This window comes from Saccopteryx bilineata, chromosome 5, assembly GCF_036850765.1.
Source record: "Saccopteryx bilineata isolate mSacBil1 chromosome 5, mSacBil1_pri_phased_curated, whole genome shotgun sequence".
Taxonomy (NCBI): Eukaryota; Metazoa; Chordata; class Mammalia; order Chiroptera; family Emballonuridae; genus Saccopteryx; species Saccopteryx bilineata.
The window spans coordinates 33,669,293-33,688,318 of record NC_089494.1 but is presented as its reverse complement, the minus strand read 5'-3'; the positions used below and the strand labels follow the sequence as shown (position 1 = coordinate 33,688,318).

The 19,026-nt window shown below is 37.6% G+C and overlaps 1 protein-coding gene across 1 annotated transcript in view; it reads right to left on the bottom strand.

Annotated features, from left to right (window-relative positions):
• Positions 1 to 17,614, bottom strand: part of C2CD6 (C2 calcium dependent domain containing 6) — a 99,509-nt gene extending 81,895 nt beyond the window's left edge. Inside the window, exons 1-3 of the mRNA XM_066233025.1 lie at positions 17,381 to 17,614; positions 5,402 to 5,488; positions 978 to 1,029 (exon numbers count right to left, since the gene is read on the bottom strand). Of these exons, the coding sequence (XP_066089122.1) occupies positions 978 to 1,029; positions 5,402 to 5,488; positions 17,381 to 17,614 (373 nt within the window). The remainder of the gene's footprint in view (positions 1 to 977; positions 1,030 to 5,401; positions 5,489 to 17,380) is intronic.
• Positions 17,615 to 19,026: the final 1,412 nt, after the last annotated feature.

The following is a 19,026-nucleotide window of genomic DNA, read 5'->3' as shown; positions in this document are numbered from 1 at the left end:
TGTGAGCCCAAGGAAAGGGGCCACTGGCTCACCTTAAGCCCCTGGTCAAGGCACGTATGAGAAGCAATCAATGACCAACCACTAAAGTGACAGAACTATGAGTTGATGCTTCTCATCTCTCTCCTTTCCTGCCTCTCTCTCTTTCTCTCATACATACAATAAAAAAAATTTTTTTTACGTGAGAGGAATAAAAATTTTTTTAATAAAAATAAAAAAGGAACACCAAGTCTTTATAAGACTAGGTTTATGCCATGATAAATCTAATAATAGGTATTCAATATATCAATATTTAAAGGTAAATAAATCCTTTAAACAATGTTTAAGAGAACAGTTATTACTCAGAAATAAATTAGTACTATAGACGAAGATATATTTTTCTATTAACTTATATAGTGATTGAGGTGGGTTAAAGATGGCTAAAAATCTTTTGTCACTCTCCGTATCAAAAAGTGGAATTTATTTTCCTCTGCTCTCGAATCTTGCCTGGATCTGTGACTACTTTAACATGCAATGGACATGACCAGGGCTGGGACTAGGATAAGGTCAGAGGAGCACTAGCCAGGGTGAAAATTTTAAGGGGATACCAAATTTCAGTAATGAAGATAAATAATATTTTAATGTAATATGTTTTTAAAGTCATAAAGAATACAGAAAAAAATAACAAAAGACAAGACCCTGGGATTACATGGAAAGAGAAAGGTCCAACCATGTCAGCATCCCAATGAGTCTAGTAAAGCACCAAGAACATAAATGGGCCACTTTAGATTTTCCAGCCTTTTTGAGCTGCCAGATGACTGCAGCCTCAGCTGTGATAACAAAGCAGAAGTGCCACCTAGTGAATGCACAGACAGTGACTAATAATAAAATAGCTAATGTTTTAAGCTACTAAGTCTTAAAGTGTCTTGTAATGCAGTACTATATAACCGAAGCCTTGATATATGATCACAGTATGGCTCTTAAGTCAAAAGAAAGGATACTCTTAGGTGTAAAATATCTGCAGCTCCTTATATGAACAGCCAGGCAGCCAACCTGTAACAATCAAAATAAAAAACACAGTGAATGAACTTTTTAAAGTTAACTTTTCTTCCATTTTATTCTACACCAAAACCACATATTTTTTTTAGAGTTCCACTTTATCAGTCTTTCTCATTAGAAATATCCAGTGATTAGAAAACACCAGAGAGTAGAAATGCAGAAGAAAAATAGGCAGGATTTGTTTAAAATAAACCAAAAATAAACAAGAATACAAAGTAAAACAATAGTTTATTACCAACCTAAATCCAACCATCACTCTTTGAATCGGTTTTATTTTATATTAGGTAAGAAGTGATAAAATGTAGCATCTTGCATATGATAATGAGAAATATACCTTGCTTAAAATAAGCTTTTTATCCAGTATCCTAAAACCACTTTATTCATTTAACAATCATTCATCGACTATAATATGCCAAGGACTGTGAAATATTTATTCTCTCATATACAAAGTGTGTGTAGATATTAAAGAAAATTGTATCTTGTGTTTAACCATAAAATTAATACAAAATGAATTCAGGAACACTTGAAAGTAATAAGCAGTATTAGCTAAATATATTTAGCCATGTTTGGCTTTAAAAAAAAAAGAGTAAATGTAATAGCAATATTATATTACATTATAAAACAAAATAAATGGCCCAATAGTATTTTTAAATGTAATATAATTGATTTTAGAAAAATACAGAAAAAGATGTTAGCATTCAATGTTTAATTTAAAAACTACTGTATCAGCCCTGGCCGGTTGGCTCAGTGGTGGAGCGTCGGCCTGGTGTGCGGAAGTCCCTGGTTTGATTCCCGGCCAGGGCACACAGGAGAGGCGCCCATCTACTTCTCCACCCCTCCTCCTCTCCTTCCTCTCTGTCTCTCTCTTCCCCTCCTGCAGCCAAGCCTCCATTGGAGCAAAGATGGCCCCAGCGCTGGGGATGGCTCCATGGCCTCTGCCTCAGGCTCTAGACTGGCTCTAGTCGCAACAGAGCGACGCCCCGGATGGGCAGAGCATCGCCCCCTGGTGGGTATGCTGGTGGATCCCGGTCGGGCGCATGCAGGAGTCTGTCTGACTGCCTCCCCATTTCCAGCTTCAGAAAAACACAAAACAAACAAACAAACAAACAACAAAAAAAACTACTGTATCTGAATGATGAAATCATAAGAAGAAAATATTATGGTCTACTTCTTTTTTTTTTTTTTTTTTTTTTTTTGTATTTTTCTGAAGCTGGAAATGGGGAGAGACAGTCAGACAGACTCCCGCATGCTCCCGCCCGGGATCCACCCGGCACGCCCACCAGGGGGCGACGCTCTGCCCACCAGGGGGCTATGCTCTGCCCTCCCGGGGCGTCACTCTTTTGCGACCAGAGCCACTCTAGCACCTGGGGCAGAGGCCAAGGAGCCATCCCCAGCGCCCGGGCCATCTTTGCTCCAATGGAGCCTCGCTGCAGGAAGGGAAGAGAGAGACAGAGAGGAAGGAGAGGGGGAGGGGTGGAGAAGCAGATGGGCGCCTCTCCTGTGTGCCCTGGCTGGGAATCGAACCAGGGACCTCTGCACGCCAGGCCGACGCTCTACCACTGAGCCAACCGGCCAGGGCCTATGGTCTACTTCTTAAGGAAACATTAGTAAAGCAAAGATTCTAAGTTTTTAAATTCAAAAGGCGGGGGATAATGGTTATTATATAATCTAGGAGAAACTTTAAACAGTATTGCCATAGATGATTCCATGCACCATTGTTTATTTCTTAAAATTGGGTTGTACATGAGGAGGGGAGTGTAGCTATACCTTGTACTGTATAATTCTATACAATGCAAATCACTGCCTGCCTGCCAAGTAGCTCAACATGAAATCACGGGCAAGAACTTTAATTTTCCTTATGTTTCAATAGCTCTTTATACTTTTACATAATCATATAATATAGAAAAGAGAGTTTCTATTCAAATATAGAAAAATATTTAACTCAAAAATACAATAATGACCACTCACAGACTGCAGATAACAAATGTTGCAACAGAATCTGAGATGCATCTGTGGCCCAAAGCAATAACTATGTCAATATCTTCACCCCAAACACTCAGGAACATGTATTTAAAATAGGAAAGCAACCACAAAGCTATGCACAAAAGGCTCTTTGAGTCCAACTTTAAGACACAGCTTTTTCACTTTTTTTTCTGAAAATGGGATGTGACCATCAGAAACAGGAGTATTGAGATTGTGAAGCAGTTATTGTTTATGCATGTAGAAACCTTGCCAAATACCTCAGAATAAGTCACAAAACTTTCACAGAGTAAGTGGTGTGACTAAATCACGCATTGGGAGGAGCTATCAATTAGATGTCAAACGTCTCTGTCAAAAACTTCTAGTGGATCTTTAAGAGAAGCTAGATTTTTCCATATCTAGCAACATGTAATTCAAATAAGAAAAATACAAACTGTGAAGTTAGAAAGTGTGAGTAAAATCAAAATGGTCTTCAAAATTTCAGTTCTAAAAAGACGTGGAAGTCATATTCAAGAGCATAGATTATGGAAATGAGTATGTCAACATAATGGCATGCATAAGTGCTTATGGCCAAAAGTGATTTCAAAAAATCTTTTCTCACAAGTGTTGGAGAGGCTGTGGGAAAAAAGGAACCCTCATTCACTGTTGGTAGGAATATAAAGTAGTACAACCATTATGGAAGAAAGTATGGTGGTTCCTCAAAAAGTTAAGAATAGAACTACCTTATGACCCAGCAATCCCTCTACTGGGTATATACTTCCAAAACTCAAACACACTGGTACGTAAAGACACATGCAGCCCCATATTCATCACAGCATTGTTCATGTTGCCAAGCCATGGAAACAACCAAAAAGCCCTTCAATAGAGGACTGGATAAAGAAGATGTGGTACCTATATACTATGGAATATTACTCAGCCATAAGAAATGATGACATAGGATCATTTATGACAACATGGATGGACCTTGATAACATTATACTGAGTGAAATAGGTAAATCAGAAAAAACTAAGAACTGTATGATTTCATACATAGGTGGGACACAAAATCGAGACTCATAGAAATAGATAGATAAGAGTGCAGTGGTTACCAGGGGAGGGGAAGGGAGGAGAGGTTTTTTAAGTGTTATATAATTATATATAAATACACACCATGGTCATTTCATAAAATCAAAAATGTGTATGTTAATATAGTCTTACTATTTCTCCCAAAATAGTGATGTTAAATTAAGCATGTTTTTTAAATTTTTAAGAAAGGTTGCATTTATTGATTTTAGAAAGAGGGGGAGGGAGAGAGAGAGAGAGAGAGAGAGAGAGAGAGAGAGAGAGAAGAGAAAAGAAAAGAGGGGGAACAAGAAGCAGTTGCTTCCTGTCTGTGCCTTGACTGAGCAAGCCTGGGGTTTCGAACTGACAACCTCAGCATTCCAGGTCGACGCTTTATTTGCTGCACAACCACAGGTCAGAGTTTAAAAATTTTTTTACTTATTGATTTTAGAGAGAGAGAAGGAGAAAGAGAGAGAAACACTGGCTTATTATTCCACTTATTTCTGCATTAATTGGTTGATTGTTGTGTGTGCCCTGACTGGGGATGGAACATGCAACTTTGGTGTATTGGGATGACATTTTACATGATCATGAGCTACCCAGTCAGGGTCATCATGTTTCTCAACCAAAAAAGTATATTAATATATGATGGGAGCTAGAGAAGAGATATAAGAGAAACTCTTATCTCATAGCTATTAACTACTCTAATAGTATTCAGAGAAAAAAGATAACAGTAAAAGAATATCACAGTATGTGACAGTTCTAAAAGTACACAGATCCTCCTGTCCTATACTCGATAGCACTCAAAAGAGAAAACAAAATTTTCTGGTCCTTAGCCTAGATATCAGGTCCTACCTATGTATTTGTGTATATGCGTTTGATTTTGTTTTCAGGGTTTATTATTTTTTGGATGAGAGAGATGTGGGGTCAATTTTCAAATGGTAGCTCAAAGTTTCCTAAATCTGACAATAAATACAATCACCTGAACAACTCAATTAAAATACTGATTCATAAACCTCATTCTCAAATTCTAAGTTAGCAAATCTTAGGTGAGGCCCAAGAATCAATGTTTTTGAAAATTATTCCAGATGATTCTTATGTAACTTGAGTTTGGAAATCCCTACTATAGAAGACATTTCTTTTTTCTGTAAATCAGAGTGTTTTTCATTATTTCAGTGATCATCTGGATGCTTTTCGGATTCATAAAAATGAAAATTGATGAATATGTTATCAGAATACCATTTTTCTATACATACTTTTTGATTACCAAATAATAAACATTAACTAGTCTTAATCTAAAATAATAAATAACTTGTACAGATTTATTAAGGATAGTCATACATACCACATCCCCAAATGGCACCAAATTTTCTGTTTCAGGTATTATGTCCTGTTCTTTACTTTCAGACTCGTGCAAAGTTTTTCTTAGCATCTACAATGTAAATAAATTAAAACTTTAAAAGGCAAAGAAGAATATAACTAAAGTTTACTTCAATTTTATGAGTAAGTATTGGGTATGATATTAGGAAGTGGAATATTGATATTAGGAAATGGAATATTAATATGACTATAAAACTTATCCCTACCCTCAACAAAATTTTAGTAAGTTAGCAGAGAAACAAAGGAGAGAAGTAAACAGTAGCATAAACAATGAGTTCTTATTAACTAAAAAAAAAGACCATCATTAGCACATTCCAGTCTTAATCTGATATGGACTGGGTACTGTATCTTACAAATGGCAATGATCCTACTTGCAAATTATCCCAGTATTCCTTCAATTATACTGGAACTGGAATTTAACCCTCTGGGCTACTTAGTACACTAGAATGAAGCAATGAACAGATAGTTTGGAGGTTTTAATTGTGATTTCCTCCAGAGTAACTTCACTAACTGATATTTGTGGGTTGGTATTTATCTTTGTTTTTAGGGCTCTACACACAATGGTTAGCCTTCAAAAATTACAAGACATTTTAATATAGACGTTAGAAGTAAAGAGAAGAGGGAAGAGGCAAGGGAAATAGGGGAAAACTGCCTATTAAAAATCTAACTTAAGAAGAAAAAAAAAAAATCTAACTTAAAAATTGCCGTGTGCAATAGCATGGATGGATCTTGAGAAAATCATGCTAAACAAAATAAGCCAGACATTTGAAAGAGTTAAGAATCAAATGATTTCACTCATATGAGGGATACAAAATGGAAAGCAACCAATGAACAAACAAGAAAAACAAAAACTCATAGGCACAGACAACAGTATGGTGGTTATCAGAGGGCAGGGGTGGGGCAGTAAGGGATAAAGAGGGTCAAATATATGGTGATGGAAGATTTGACTTAGGATGGCAAACACAATGCAATATACAGAAGATGTATCATAAAATTGTACACTCGAAATCTATACAGTTCTGCTAACCAATGTCACTCCAATAAATTTAATTTTAAAAATCTAACTTGAAAAGAAGTATATTTATTCCCAATCTTTGCTATACTTGAATTAACACGACCTATTTACAAACATTAACTTCTCAGGAATCTTTGTTGTTACATGTCTTTCAAGAATTACTGTTTGATTTTTAAAGTCTGTGATAAATCCTTAGTTATGTTGAATTTATTGTTTTAAAATATATAATAATCTAGTTGTATTAAAATTCTTTTTACATATTTTAGATCATTCTGTTATTGTTACATCTGACTAATTTAATGTGTTTTATATACAGGGTGAAGCAAAAGTAGGTTTACAGTTGTGAGTATGCAAAACAAGTTTATTTTTGTTATTATTTATTGTATTATTTTCCATATGAACTGTAAACCTACCTTTGACCTACCCTTTATATGATTTAATGTGTACTTTAAGAGAACTGAGTAACAATTACTGTATGTCACAAAAATATAAAACTGTGGAAGATTATATGTGTATTTACTGTGAAACCTTGTGCTTTCTCATGTTTTGATAACCTTATTACGTAAGTCTACTTTGAATGTGCTTTTATTACTTTTTTGAATGTGCATTTTAACAAATTCAAAATAATTAGAAAAAAAACCCTCCTTTAGAATACTGATGCTCAATTTGTCTTTAACAAACTGGCAAAAAATCCTACCTCCCCCTCATTTTGCTACCTTTTAACGTTTCCTTCCTCATCTGAGCAAAGTTCTCTTCAATGACAGGAATATAAGCAAAACAATTATTTGTCAAAATGCTATTAGAACCTTGAACAAAAAGTTCTAGAAATTAGTCTCATAAAGCTTTCTGACATCATCCAGAACTTCTTCTGAACGTGCAGGGAATTTTGATTTCAGTTAATTCTACTATGCCTATCATCTCTGTCAGTTTTGGCCACACCCTGAATGCAAGCCCCTCAGCACTTCTACATATATATTTAAAAGTCTATACATTCACTCACTTTCTGCACTTCTTTCCCAATGACTTTTTTTTTTTATAATTTTATTTCTTTAATGGGGTGACATCAATAAATCAGGATACATATATTCAAAGATAACAAGTCCAGGTTATCTTGTCATTCAATTATGTTGCATACCCACCACCCAAAGTCAGATTGTCCTCCGTCACCCTCTATCTTGTTCTCTCTGTGCCCCTCCCCCTCCCCCTTTCCCTCTCCCATTCCCCCTCCCCCCTGTAACCACCCCACTCTTATCAATGTCTCTTAGTTTCACTATTATGTCCCACCTACGTATGGAGTAATACAGTTCCTGGTTTTTTCTGATTTACTTATTTCGCTTCGTATCATGTTATCAAGATCCCACCATTTTGCTGTAAATGTTCTGATGTCATCATTTCTTATGGCTGAGTAGTATTCCATAGTGTATATGTGCCACATCTTCTTTATCCAGTCATCTATTGATGGGCTTTTTGGTTGTTTCCATGTCCTGGCCACTGTGAACAATGCTGCAATAAACATGGGGCTGCATGTGTCTTTACGTATCAATGTTTCTGAGTTTTTGGGGTATATACCCAGTAGAGGGATTGCTGGGTCATAAGGTAGTTCTATTTTCAGTTTTTTGAGGAACCACCATACTTTCTTCCATAATGGTTGTACTACTTTACATTCCCACCAACAGTGGATGAGGGTTCCTTTTTCTCCACAGCCTCTCCAACATTTGCTATTACCTGACTTGCTAATAACAGCTAATCGAACAGGTGTGAGGTGGTATCTCATTGCCGTTTTGATTTGCATTTCTCTAATAGCTAAAGAAGATGAGCATCTTTTCATATATCTGTTGGCCATTTGTATTTCTTCCTGGGAGAAGTGTCTATTCATATCCTCTTCCCATTTTTTTATTGGATTGTTTCTTTGTTTGTTGTTGAGTTTTATATTTCCCAATGACCTTTTTGACTCACTGTCCTCCATTCCATGGTTTTCTCTGAAAACCACTTGCTTACCTTTGCCTAGGATAGTCCTACGTCCTAGCCCTAACAGAAGACTTCACTATCCTTACATTAAACATCATTTGCAACCATATTTCTAGCATTGTGCAGATTCCAACTTGAAGTGTTCCTGCCCTCAAGAAATTCAGTCTGGTGTTGAAGACAGACAGGTGGAAAACAATTAGTTTCACTATATTAAAATCAATTGCCAAGAAAAGAGAATTTTGTCTTTATTCTTTCTTTGCCCAACACAGATTTTCTACATGAAAAAGAGTAACTTACTATATTTTTTTTACTGAGAGGCGGGGAGGCAGAGAGACAGACTCCCACATGTGCCCCAACCGGGTTCCACCTGACAAACCCCCTACCAGGAGATGCTCTGCCCATCTGAGGCTGCTGCTCCATTGCTCAGAGTAAAGCCAGGAGTCACAGCCACCATCACAGCTGCCTGGCCCGTAGGGGTTCGCATTTGATTTGGAAGACGGTAATGAAACAACAGAGCCAAGAACTGGTGGGCCATTACCTTTAATCCTAGCTTGCACCAAGCGGGCAAGAAATACACACAGTGGGAAAATACTTCCCTTTCCATTCAGGGCTCCCAAAGCCACTGACTCATCAGGGTTTCCTAGAATCAAAGGTTTCTACCTTACCAGCCTTATTCACCTCTGTTCCCCATCTCCTTCTCTCTGTACAAACTGACTTCTCCTTCAGCACTCCACCATCTTGGCTGCTTCTCCCTGCAATGCTAATTTCAGGAACCGAGAGAGTGAGCCCCCGGTCTGCCCCATTTTATAGTGTAGAAATCAAAACCTTTACGCCAATATACAAATAAGAAAGTCTCTGATACAAAGTCACTTATCTGAGGCATAAATGAGATTCCTCATAAGAGTGCACCACCCCACATCATGCAATCAGTCAAGGGTGTGGGGAAAAGCTTAGTTTTGAAAGATCGTAGTATTAAAAGGGTGAGAAAGGCTTAGTCTTAAAACTAAGCCTTAGGCTATAATGACTTTGCCAACTTACAGCTTGTCTCCAACACCCAAACCGAGCAAACATATATATCATATTTACAAACTTATTTGACCAACACTCAGCAACTGAGCTATTTTAGTGCCTGAGATGAGGCCATGGTGCCATCCTCAGCACCTGGACACAACTAGCTTGAACCATTAGAGCCATGGCTGCAGGAGGCGGAAAGCGAGAAAAAGAAGGGGGAGGGGTGGAGAAGCAGGTGGTCGCTTCTCTGTGCAAGCTACAGGTACACGGAATTATTAACTCCTTAAAAGATTTGTTTCTCATTGATACGTAAAGACACATGCAGCCCCATGTTTATTGCAGCATTGTTCACAGTGGCCAGGACATGGAAACAACCAAAAAGCCCGTCAATAGATGACTGGATAAAGAAGATGTGGCACATATACACTATGGAATACTACTCAGCCATAAGAAATGATGACATCGGATCATTTACAGCAAAATGGTGGGATCTTGATAACATTATACGAAGTGAAATAAGTAAATCAGAAAAACAACAGGAACTGCATTATTCTATACGTAGGTGGGACATAAAAGTGAAACTAAGAGACATTGATAAGAGTGTGGTGGTTACAGGGGAGGGGGGGAAAGGGAGAGGGAAAGGGGGAAGGGGAGGGGCACAAAGAAAACAAGATAGAAGGTGACAGAGGACAATCTGACTTTGGGTGATGGGTATGCAACAAATTGAAAGACAAGATAACCTGGACTTGTTATCTTTGAATATATGTATCCTGATTTATTGATGTCGCCTCATTAAAAATAAAATAAAATAAAATTTAAAAAAAGTAGAAAAAAAAAAAAAAAGATTTGTTTCTATCCTCTTTTTTCCTGCCCAAGCTCAAGAGCAATGGCTTCTTTCAGCCTCTCTGGTTTTCTGTAACCATGAAATAAGGACCCTCACATGAATAAGGCCCAGGGATTATCCCCTAGGGTAGCAAGAGAAAATATTAGTAGCAAGAGAAAATATTAGAACTTAGTGATTCTCTTTAACAAGTAAGAAAGTACACAGATAGCTGACTCTAAGCAGTGTTCAAATAATCTGAGGAAAAGTGTGAGTTTCATGCTCAGATGGGTTCCGATGAGTGCCCTCATGCTTTCAGGGTGTTGCATTTGCTAGTCAAGTGAACTGGCCAATTACATGACCTTAAGTAGTAGACTATTTAGTCTGCTCTACAAATAAATGAGAATTGGCCATAAAAAAATTATGGCAAGGCATTTTAAAAGTTGGCAAACACAAAAATGTATCATGCTAACAGGTGTGAAGTTGTATTTCCCAAATATCTAGGGTAAATTGAACATCTTTTTATATATGTGTTGGCCATTTGTATGTCTACTTGGGAGAAGTGTCTGTTCAGGTCTTCTGTCCATTTTTTTTTTAATGTTTAGGTCATTTTTTCTCCGTTTTTTTAATTAAATATATTGGGGCGACATTGGTTCGCAAAACTATACAGATAGTTTGTTTGGTGTTGAGTTGTTTGAGTTCTTTACATATTCTGGACAATAACTCGTTGTTGTAGCTGTTGTTTAAATATCTTCTACCATTTGGTTGATTACTTTTTTGTTTTGCTGGTGGTTTCTTTTGCTGTGTAGAAGCTTTTTACTTTAATATAGTGCCATTAATTTAGCCTTTACTTCCCTTGACTTTTGGGTGAAATTCATAAAATCTTCCTTAAGACCAAGATCCATAAGTTTATTATCTATGGGTTTTTTTAATAATTTTTTTAATATATTGTGTTAACATGGATTCAAGTATCCTACTCCAGTGATATTCAACCTTTTTTTTTCATGGCACAATCACACACTAATTACTAAGGTCAGTGCCCCTGACTAAATACAACCATTTTCATCTCATGGCACAAATAAATTAGTTACTAAAGAAGAAAAGGTCAGGGCCCTTTTTTCTTTAGTAATTAGTTTATGAGTGCATGAGAAACAAAGGTTGAAAATCACTGTCCTACTCAATATAACACCCTCATCCCCCAACAAGGTGCCCCCCAATACACCCCCTTTGCTTCCCTCTCGCACCTTCCCTCCCTCCCTTCCCTCTAGAATTTGCTGTCCTGCCTGTTACATGTATTTATGTGTTATGTATACATAATTTCACTAATCTCTTCACCGTCTCTGATCCCATTCTCTTAACCCCCTTTCCTCTAAAAGCTGTCCCTCCATTCCTTATGACCCTGCTTCTGCCTCTTTTCCAGTAGTCCCCAACCCCCGGGCTGTAGACCGGTACCGGTCCGTGGGTCATTTGGTACCGGTCTGCAGAGAAAGAATAAATAACTTACAATTATTTCCATTTTATTTATATTTAAGTCTGAACAATGTTTTATTTTTTAAAAATGACCAGATTCCCTCTGTTACACCCGTCTAAGACTCACTCTTGATGCTTATCTCGTAAGTTCGACAATTATATTTTAAAATACCACAGTTTTTACGCCGGTAGCATAATTTTATTTTGTGCACTTATCCATCCCACCCTAAAGGCTGGTCCATGAAAATATTTTCTGACATTAAACTGGTGCTCTATTCCATTCCTCAGTTCGCCATGTTCATTTCACATATAAGTGAGATCATATGATATTTGTCTTTCTCTGCCTGGCTTATTTCACTTAGCATAATAATCTCCAGGTCCATCCACGGCATCGCAAAAGGTAAGATTTCCTTCTTTTTCATGACCACATAGTATTCCATTGTACATAGTATTTCACTGTGTATATGTACCATGGCTTTTTTATCCACTCTTCCACCAATGGACACTTGGGCTGTTTCTAGATCTTGGCTATTGTAAACAATGCTACAACAAACATGGAAGTGCATACCTTCTTTTGAATTAGTGTTTTCAGATTCTTAGGATATATTCCTAAAAGTGGGATAGCTGGGTCAAAAGGCAGTTTCATTTTTAATTTATTGAGGAAATCGCATACTGTTTTCCACCGTGGCTGCACAAGTCTGCATTCTCACCAGCAGTGCAGGAGGGTTCCCTTTTCTCCACACCCTCACTAGCACTTGTTGTGTGTTGATTTGTTAATGAGAGTCATTCTGACAGATGTGAGATGGTATCTCATTGTAGTTTTAATTTGCATTTCTCTGATGATTAGTGATGTTTAACATTTTTCATATGCCTATTGGCCATCTGTATGTCCTCTTTTGAGAAGTGTCTATTCAGTTCCTTCACCCTTTTTTTTTTTTTTTTTTTTTTTTGTGACAGAGACAGGGAGAGTCAGAGAGAAGGACAGATAGGGACAGACAGACAGGAAGGGAGAGAGAAGAAAAACATCAATTCTTCATTGAGATTCCTTAGTTATTCATTGATTGATTTTTCATATGTGCCTTGACCAGGGGGCTACAGCAGACCAAGTGACCCCTTGCTCGAGCCAGTGACCTTAGGCTCAAGCTGGTGAGCCTTGCTCAAACCAGAGAAGTCTGCGCTCAAGCTGGCGACCTCAGGGTCTCCAATCTGGGTCCTTCACATCCCAGTCCGATGCTCTATCCACTGCTCCACCTCCTCCTCAGGCGCTTCACTCATTTTTTAATTGGATTGTTTACCTTCCTGGTGTTGAATTTTAGAAGTTCTTTATGAATTTTGGTTATTAACCCTTTATCAGACGTATTGACAAATATGTTCTCCCATTGTGTGAGCTGTCTTTTTATTTTGTTAATGGTGTCTTTTGCTGTACAAAACTTGTTTAGTTTGACATAGTCCAATTTGTTTATTTTATTTTATCCTTTTTATCACTTGCCTGTGGAGATATATCGAGAAAATTTGCTACAAGAGATATTGGAGAGTTTACTGCTTATGTTTTCTTTCAAGATTTTTATGATTTCGTGACTTACATTTAAGTCTTTTATTCATTTTGAGTTTGTTTTTGTGAATGCTGTGAGTTGGTGGTCTAGTTTCATTTTTTTGTATATACCAGTCCAATTTTCTCAATTCCATTTATTAAAGAGACTGTATTTACTCCACTATATACTCTTGCCTCCTTTGTCAAATACCAATTGACCATAAACACATGGGTTTATTTCTGGGTTCTTTGTTCTGTTCCATTGATCTGTATGCCTGTTCTTATGCCAATACCAAGCTGTTTTGATTACAATGGCATTGTAGTATAACTTGATATCAGGAAGTGTGATACCTCCCACTTTGTTCTTCATTTTCAAGATTGCTGGGGCTATTCGGGTTCTTTTTTGGTTCCATAAAAATTTTTGGAATATTTGCTCTAGATCTGTGAAGTATGCCTTTGGTATTTTAATAAAAATTGCATTGAATCTATAGATTATTTTGGGTAGTATGGACATTTTAATGATGTTAATTCTTCCTATCCATGAACATGGTACATGCTTCCACTTGTTTGTATCTTCCTTGATTTTTTTTTCAATGTCTTATATTTCTTTTCTGAGTGCCAGTCTTTTATGTCCTTGGTTAAATTTAGTCCTAGAGACTTTTTTTGTTGCAAGTGAAAGGGATTATTTCCTTAATTTCTCTGACAGTTTATTGTTGGTGTATAAAATTGCCACTGAAAAAATAAAATTGCCACTGATTTCAGAATATTAATTTTATATCCTGCCACCTTACCTAATTCACTTATCAGGTCTAGTAGTTTTTTGACAGAGACTTTAGGATTTTCTATGTGTACAGTATCATGTCATCAGCAAATATTACCTATGTTTTCTTCTGTGTAATTTATTGTTTCAGATTTTATATTTAGATCTTTGATCCATTTTGAATTAATTTTTGTCCATGACTCTTTTGCATGTGGCTTTCCAGTTTTCCCAGCATCATTTATTGAAGAGACTTTCTTTCTTCCCTTATATATTTGTGGCTCCTCTGTCAAAAATTATTTGTCCATCTATATTTGGTTTTATTCCTGGGCTTTCAATTTTGTTCCATTGGTCTGTGTGTCTGTTTTTCTGCCAATACCATGTTTTTTTGATTATCATTGCTCTACATACAGTATCACTTGAAGTCAGGTAGTGTGGTACTACATACAGTATCACTTGAAGTCAGGTAGTGTGGTACCTTTGGCTTTGTTCTTTTTTCTCAGGACTGCTTGGCTATTTTTGGTCTGTTGTGGTTCCATACAAATCTGATCATTTTTTTGTTCTATTTCTTTAAAAAATTCCTTTTGGATGGTTGTATTAAATCTGTAATTTGCTTTGAGTAATGTGGACATTTAAATTTTAAGCTATGTTGATTCTTCCAGTATGAACATGGACTATCTTTCCATTTCACTGCATCTTTTTAATCTCTTTTAATAATGTTTTGTAATAGTATTGGCATAAAAACAGACATACAGGTCAATAAAACAGAATAGAGAGCCCAGAAATCAACCCATGCCTTTATATACTTAACTAATATTTGACAAAGGATACAAGAACATACAGTGAGGTAAGGACAGTCAGATTCAATAAATGGTATTGGGAAAATTGAACAGATAGGTACAAAAAAATAAGACTAGACCACCTTCTTATACAATATATAAGAACAAACTCAAAATACATAAAATATTTAAAACAGAAGAAAGCATAGGTAGTAAAATCTCGAACATTGTCATATATCTCTTTGGGCAAGAGGAAGAAAAGAAAAAATAACACAAAACTAAAAGTTTTTGCATAGCAAAGGAAACCACCAACAAAATGAAAAGACAACCCACTGAATGGGAGAACATATTTAACAATACATCAGATGTTCTTTTTCTAAAACTTCATTGTTAATATATAGGAATAGTAGATTTTTGTACATTGGTTCTGTATCCTGAAACTTTACTGTATTGCTGATTGTTTCTAATAGTATTTTGGTGGAGTCTTTAGGATTTTCTATGTAAAGGATCATCATGTATGCCCTCTACAAAAAGTAACACTTTTACTTCTTCCTTTCCAATTCAACAAGACAAGTAATAACAAGTGTTGGAGAGGCTGTGGAGAAAAGGAATCTTTACTCATTGCTGGTGGGAATGTAAACCGGTACAGCCACTATGGAAAACAGTATGGAGATTCCTCAAAAATTTAAGAATGGGACTGCCTTAAGACTCAGCAATTCCACTTCTGGGTATACATCCAAAGAAACCCAAAACACTAATTTGAAAGAATGTATGTATCCATATGTTCATTGTAGCATTATTTACATAGCCAAGATAGGAAGCATCTCAAGAGCCCATCAACAGACAAGTGGATAAAAATGTGGTAGTACACATATATTGATATAATAGAATATTACTTGGTCATAAAAAGAATGGTATTATGCTAAGACATGAAATAAGTCAGTCAGAGAAAGACAATTACCATATGATGTCACTTATATGTGGAATCTAAAGAACAAAATTAAAACAAACAAAATTGAAACAGACTCACAGATAGAAAGAATAGACTGATGGTTGCCAGACAGAAGGGATGTTGGGGAACTAGGTAAAAAAAGGTGAATTGATTAAGAAGTACTTATTGATACTTACAAAATAGTCACAAGGATATAAAGTACAGCATAGGGAATATAGTCAATAATATTGTAATAACTATGTATGTTGCCAGGTGGTTACTAGAAATAGCAGGGGAACACTTTGCAAAGTATATGATTGTCTAGCCACTATGCTTACACCTGAAATTTTGAACATTATTGGAAATACTTTCATCTAAAGCTATTTTATGTGTGTGCGAATGTTATACCTAGAAGCTCATGGTATTACACTTTAAAAACTAAGAAACAATATTCTTATTTGTTAAAAATCTCACAAATGGCCCTGGCTGGTTGGCTCAGCGGTAGAGCGTCGGCCTGGTGTGCAGGGGACCCAGGTTCGATTCCCAGCCAGGGCACATAGGAGAAGCGCCCATTTGCTTCTCCACCCCTCCCCCTCTCCTTCCTCTCTGTCTCTCTCTTCCCCTCCCGCAGCCAAGGCTCCATTGGAGCAAAGATGGCCCGGGCGCTGGGGATGGCTCCTTGGCATCTGCCCCAGGCGCTAGAGTGGCTCTGGTCTCGGCAGAGCGACGCCCCGGAGGGGCAGAGCATCGCCCCCCTGGTGGGCAGAGCTTCCACCCCTGGTGGGCGTGCCGGGTGGATCCCGGTCGGGCGAATGCGGGAGTCTGTCTGACTGTCTCTCCCCGTTTCCAGCTTCAGAAAAATACAAAAAAAAAAAAAAAAAAAAATCTCACAAATGGAGTTTCAGTAAGTTAGGAGACCATTTTTTCCCTTTAAATATAAAAAAATGCAATGAGACCATTTTTCCTTTTAAATATAAAAAATGAAATACCTTCCAATTAGTTTGTCAGAAATAAGCATAGAAGATGACATTTTACTGATGAAATCTGAACTACAAAGTTTGCACAACAGAACAGAAATGACAAGTATTGTGATTTACTAGACCTCTTTAAAATGCACCTCTTTTATTTTGGAATTGCAAATCTTTGACAGTACCTTTTTCAATATAATAGTATTAAAAACAAATACTAAAATAAATTTGCCGCTCATTAGGGAAAAGATGAATTTTAAAAAATGATGTTAAGACATCTATTTGGAAAAAGAAAAGACCCTTAGGAATTGAAAAAAAGGGTAACTGCTGAAGATTCTGGAGTTTAGCCCTTTAGCCACATAGATAAAATCCCAACCATGATGATGACAGCAGCTAATAATATTTATTAACTACTTTGTGTTTATATCCTATCTCCTTTGGTTCTTCAGACAACCCTTTAAGTAAGGTAGGCAGTGATTACTGTATTTATTTAACAGATAATAAAACGAGGCTCTGACAAGTTAAATAATTGTCAAGATCCCACAAGTAAGCTCTCTCTCAGGTATTACCACCTTCCCATTTAGGGCAGGTCCCCCTGCCTCCCATCGGCATGCACTGACCCCTTCGTTCTTTTCTGGCCGGCTAGCTGGTCAGCTAGGGGACAGGCTCCACTAGGGGGTGGAGGGACACTCACGTCCAGCAGCTTGTGGCCAGCACCCTCCTTGGCCTGGTTCTTGAACATACTCGGGGTCTTGCTGTACTCCTGGATGTTATGGAATGAAGGAAGTTCTGACCCTCTCTTGTGTGTGATGTCCAGAAAGTTTTGGTGACTCCTCTGAAGTGCAGGGGCTGCGAACAGAGAATGGCTCCGCCCGCCATGGCTATCAGCGATGTTGGAAGATCGGGCCACCTTTCGGGCGGGATCCATCCCTCCATTCTCTGCCCCTCGGGTCTGCGCCTAACCGACGGCCTGCTATTGCGCAGACGCAGCCCTCTCCGCCTTTTACCTCACTTCACACCTCCCCCACCCCCACCCCCCACCCCATGCAATCCGCACTGTCCCGGGATGGCTTTGGGGCCGTATGGGCTTAGTGAGCCTGGAGGGTCACTTTCAAATGCTTGCCGGGGCCATTTCAGGCTCTCTTAGAAGGGAATCAAAACATGCTGGTGGCTAGCAAGTCTTGTCAACACGGTGATTGAACATTTTTTGTCTTCTCCTTAATCCATCATAAACCCTACTCCCTACACAAGTTCTTTCTGGGAGACTTCCAATATCAATCTCTTCCTTACACTATCTCATGAGTTCCAGAGGGTCTATTTCCAGCAGTCTAGTTGAACATCTTTACTCAGTTGTCCCATAGACTCAACACAACACGTTAATATGCATCTTCCGTCCCAAACCACTAGTACGTTCCAAACTCATTTAACATAGCAATGTCATATCCACAAAAGCTTAAAACTTCAGACACATATTTGAATTCTCACCTTAAATACTTGAACCCTATGTGCTCGCTTTGGCAGCATATATACTAAAAATTGAACCCTACTCTTTCTTTATGATACCTAGTTTAGGACATTTCACATACCAAAGATGGGAATCGTTTTATTCATGGGTCTCTCGGCCTGCTGCCACCCACCCTTTCCACTGTTTTACCTTTAAAACGAAAGAAGTTTACTTTTAAAAACAAGCAAAACCAGAAACTTCAGAACTCCTTTATTGGCCATAAATTGGAACTCTTTAATAGGGAAACCAAGGGCGTCTGAAATGCACTCTGCTACCTCAGTGTCATTATTTATTGCTATTCTATTTGGATTCTGTTCTTTTATTCAAGGGCCAACTCAAAGTTTGGCTTTCTGTTAAGCCATAAAACCCCACACACATACCCCAGATGCAGAATTAACTGCTGTCTCCAAGTTACTACTCAGTATAGCTCATACTATTTCAATTAGTTGATAATTTCAAAAGATAGAGTTCTTCGGGGGCAGGAACCTGACCCTGACCTTGCACTCTTGTGTGGCACAATAGACCAGGGCCCTTTATACAAGTTTGTTGGCGTTTTAGGTCTGTGCTGTGGAGTTTAATTACTATGCCAACGAGACGTGGGCCTACCAGCACACTCTTTCTTATGGTTCATGTGATGCAATATAAATATCTAACCTATACCTAATCAAACCTCTAGACCTTAACCTCCAGTCGACAGGAAAGGGTCAAAGAAACAAACTGAATGATGTAATTAGGAAAAAATCAAACAAATCCAAAATGTAGGTGGGACATTCTAAAACAAAACTGGTTTGGAGTCTTCAAAAAAAAAAATGTCATGGGGAAAATATAGAATGGTA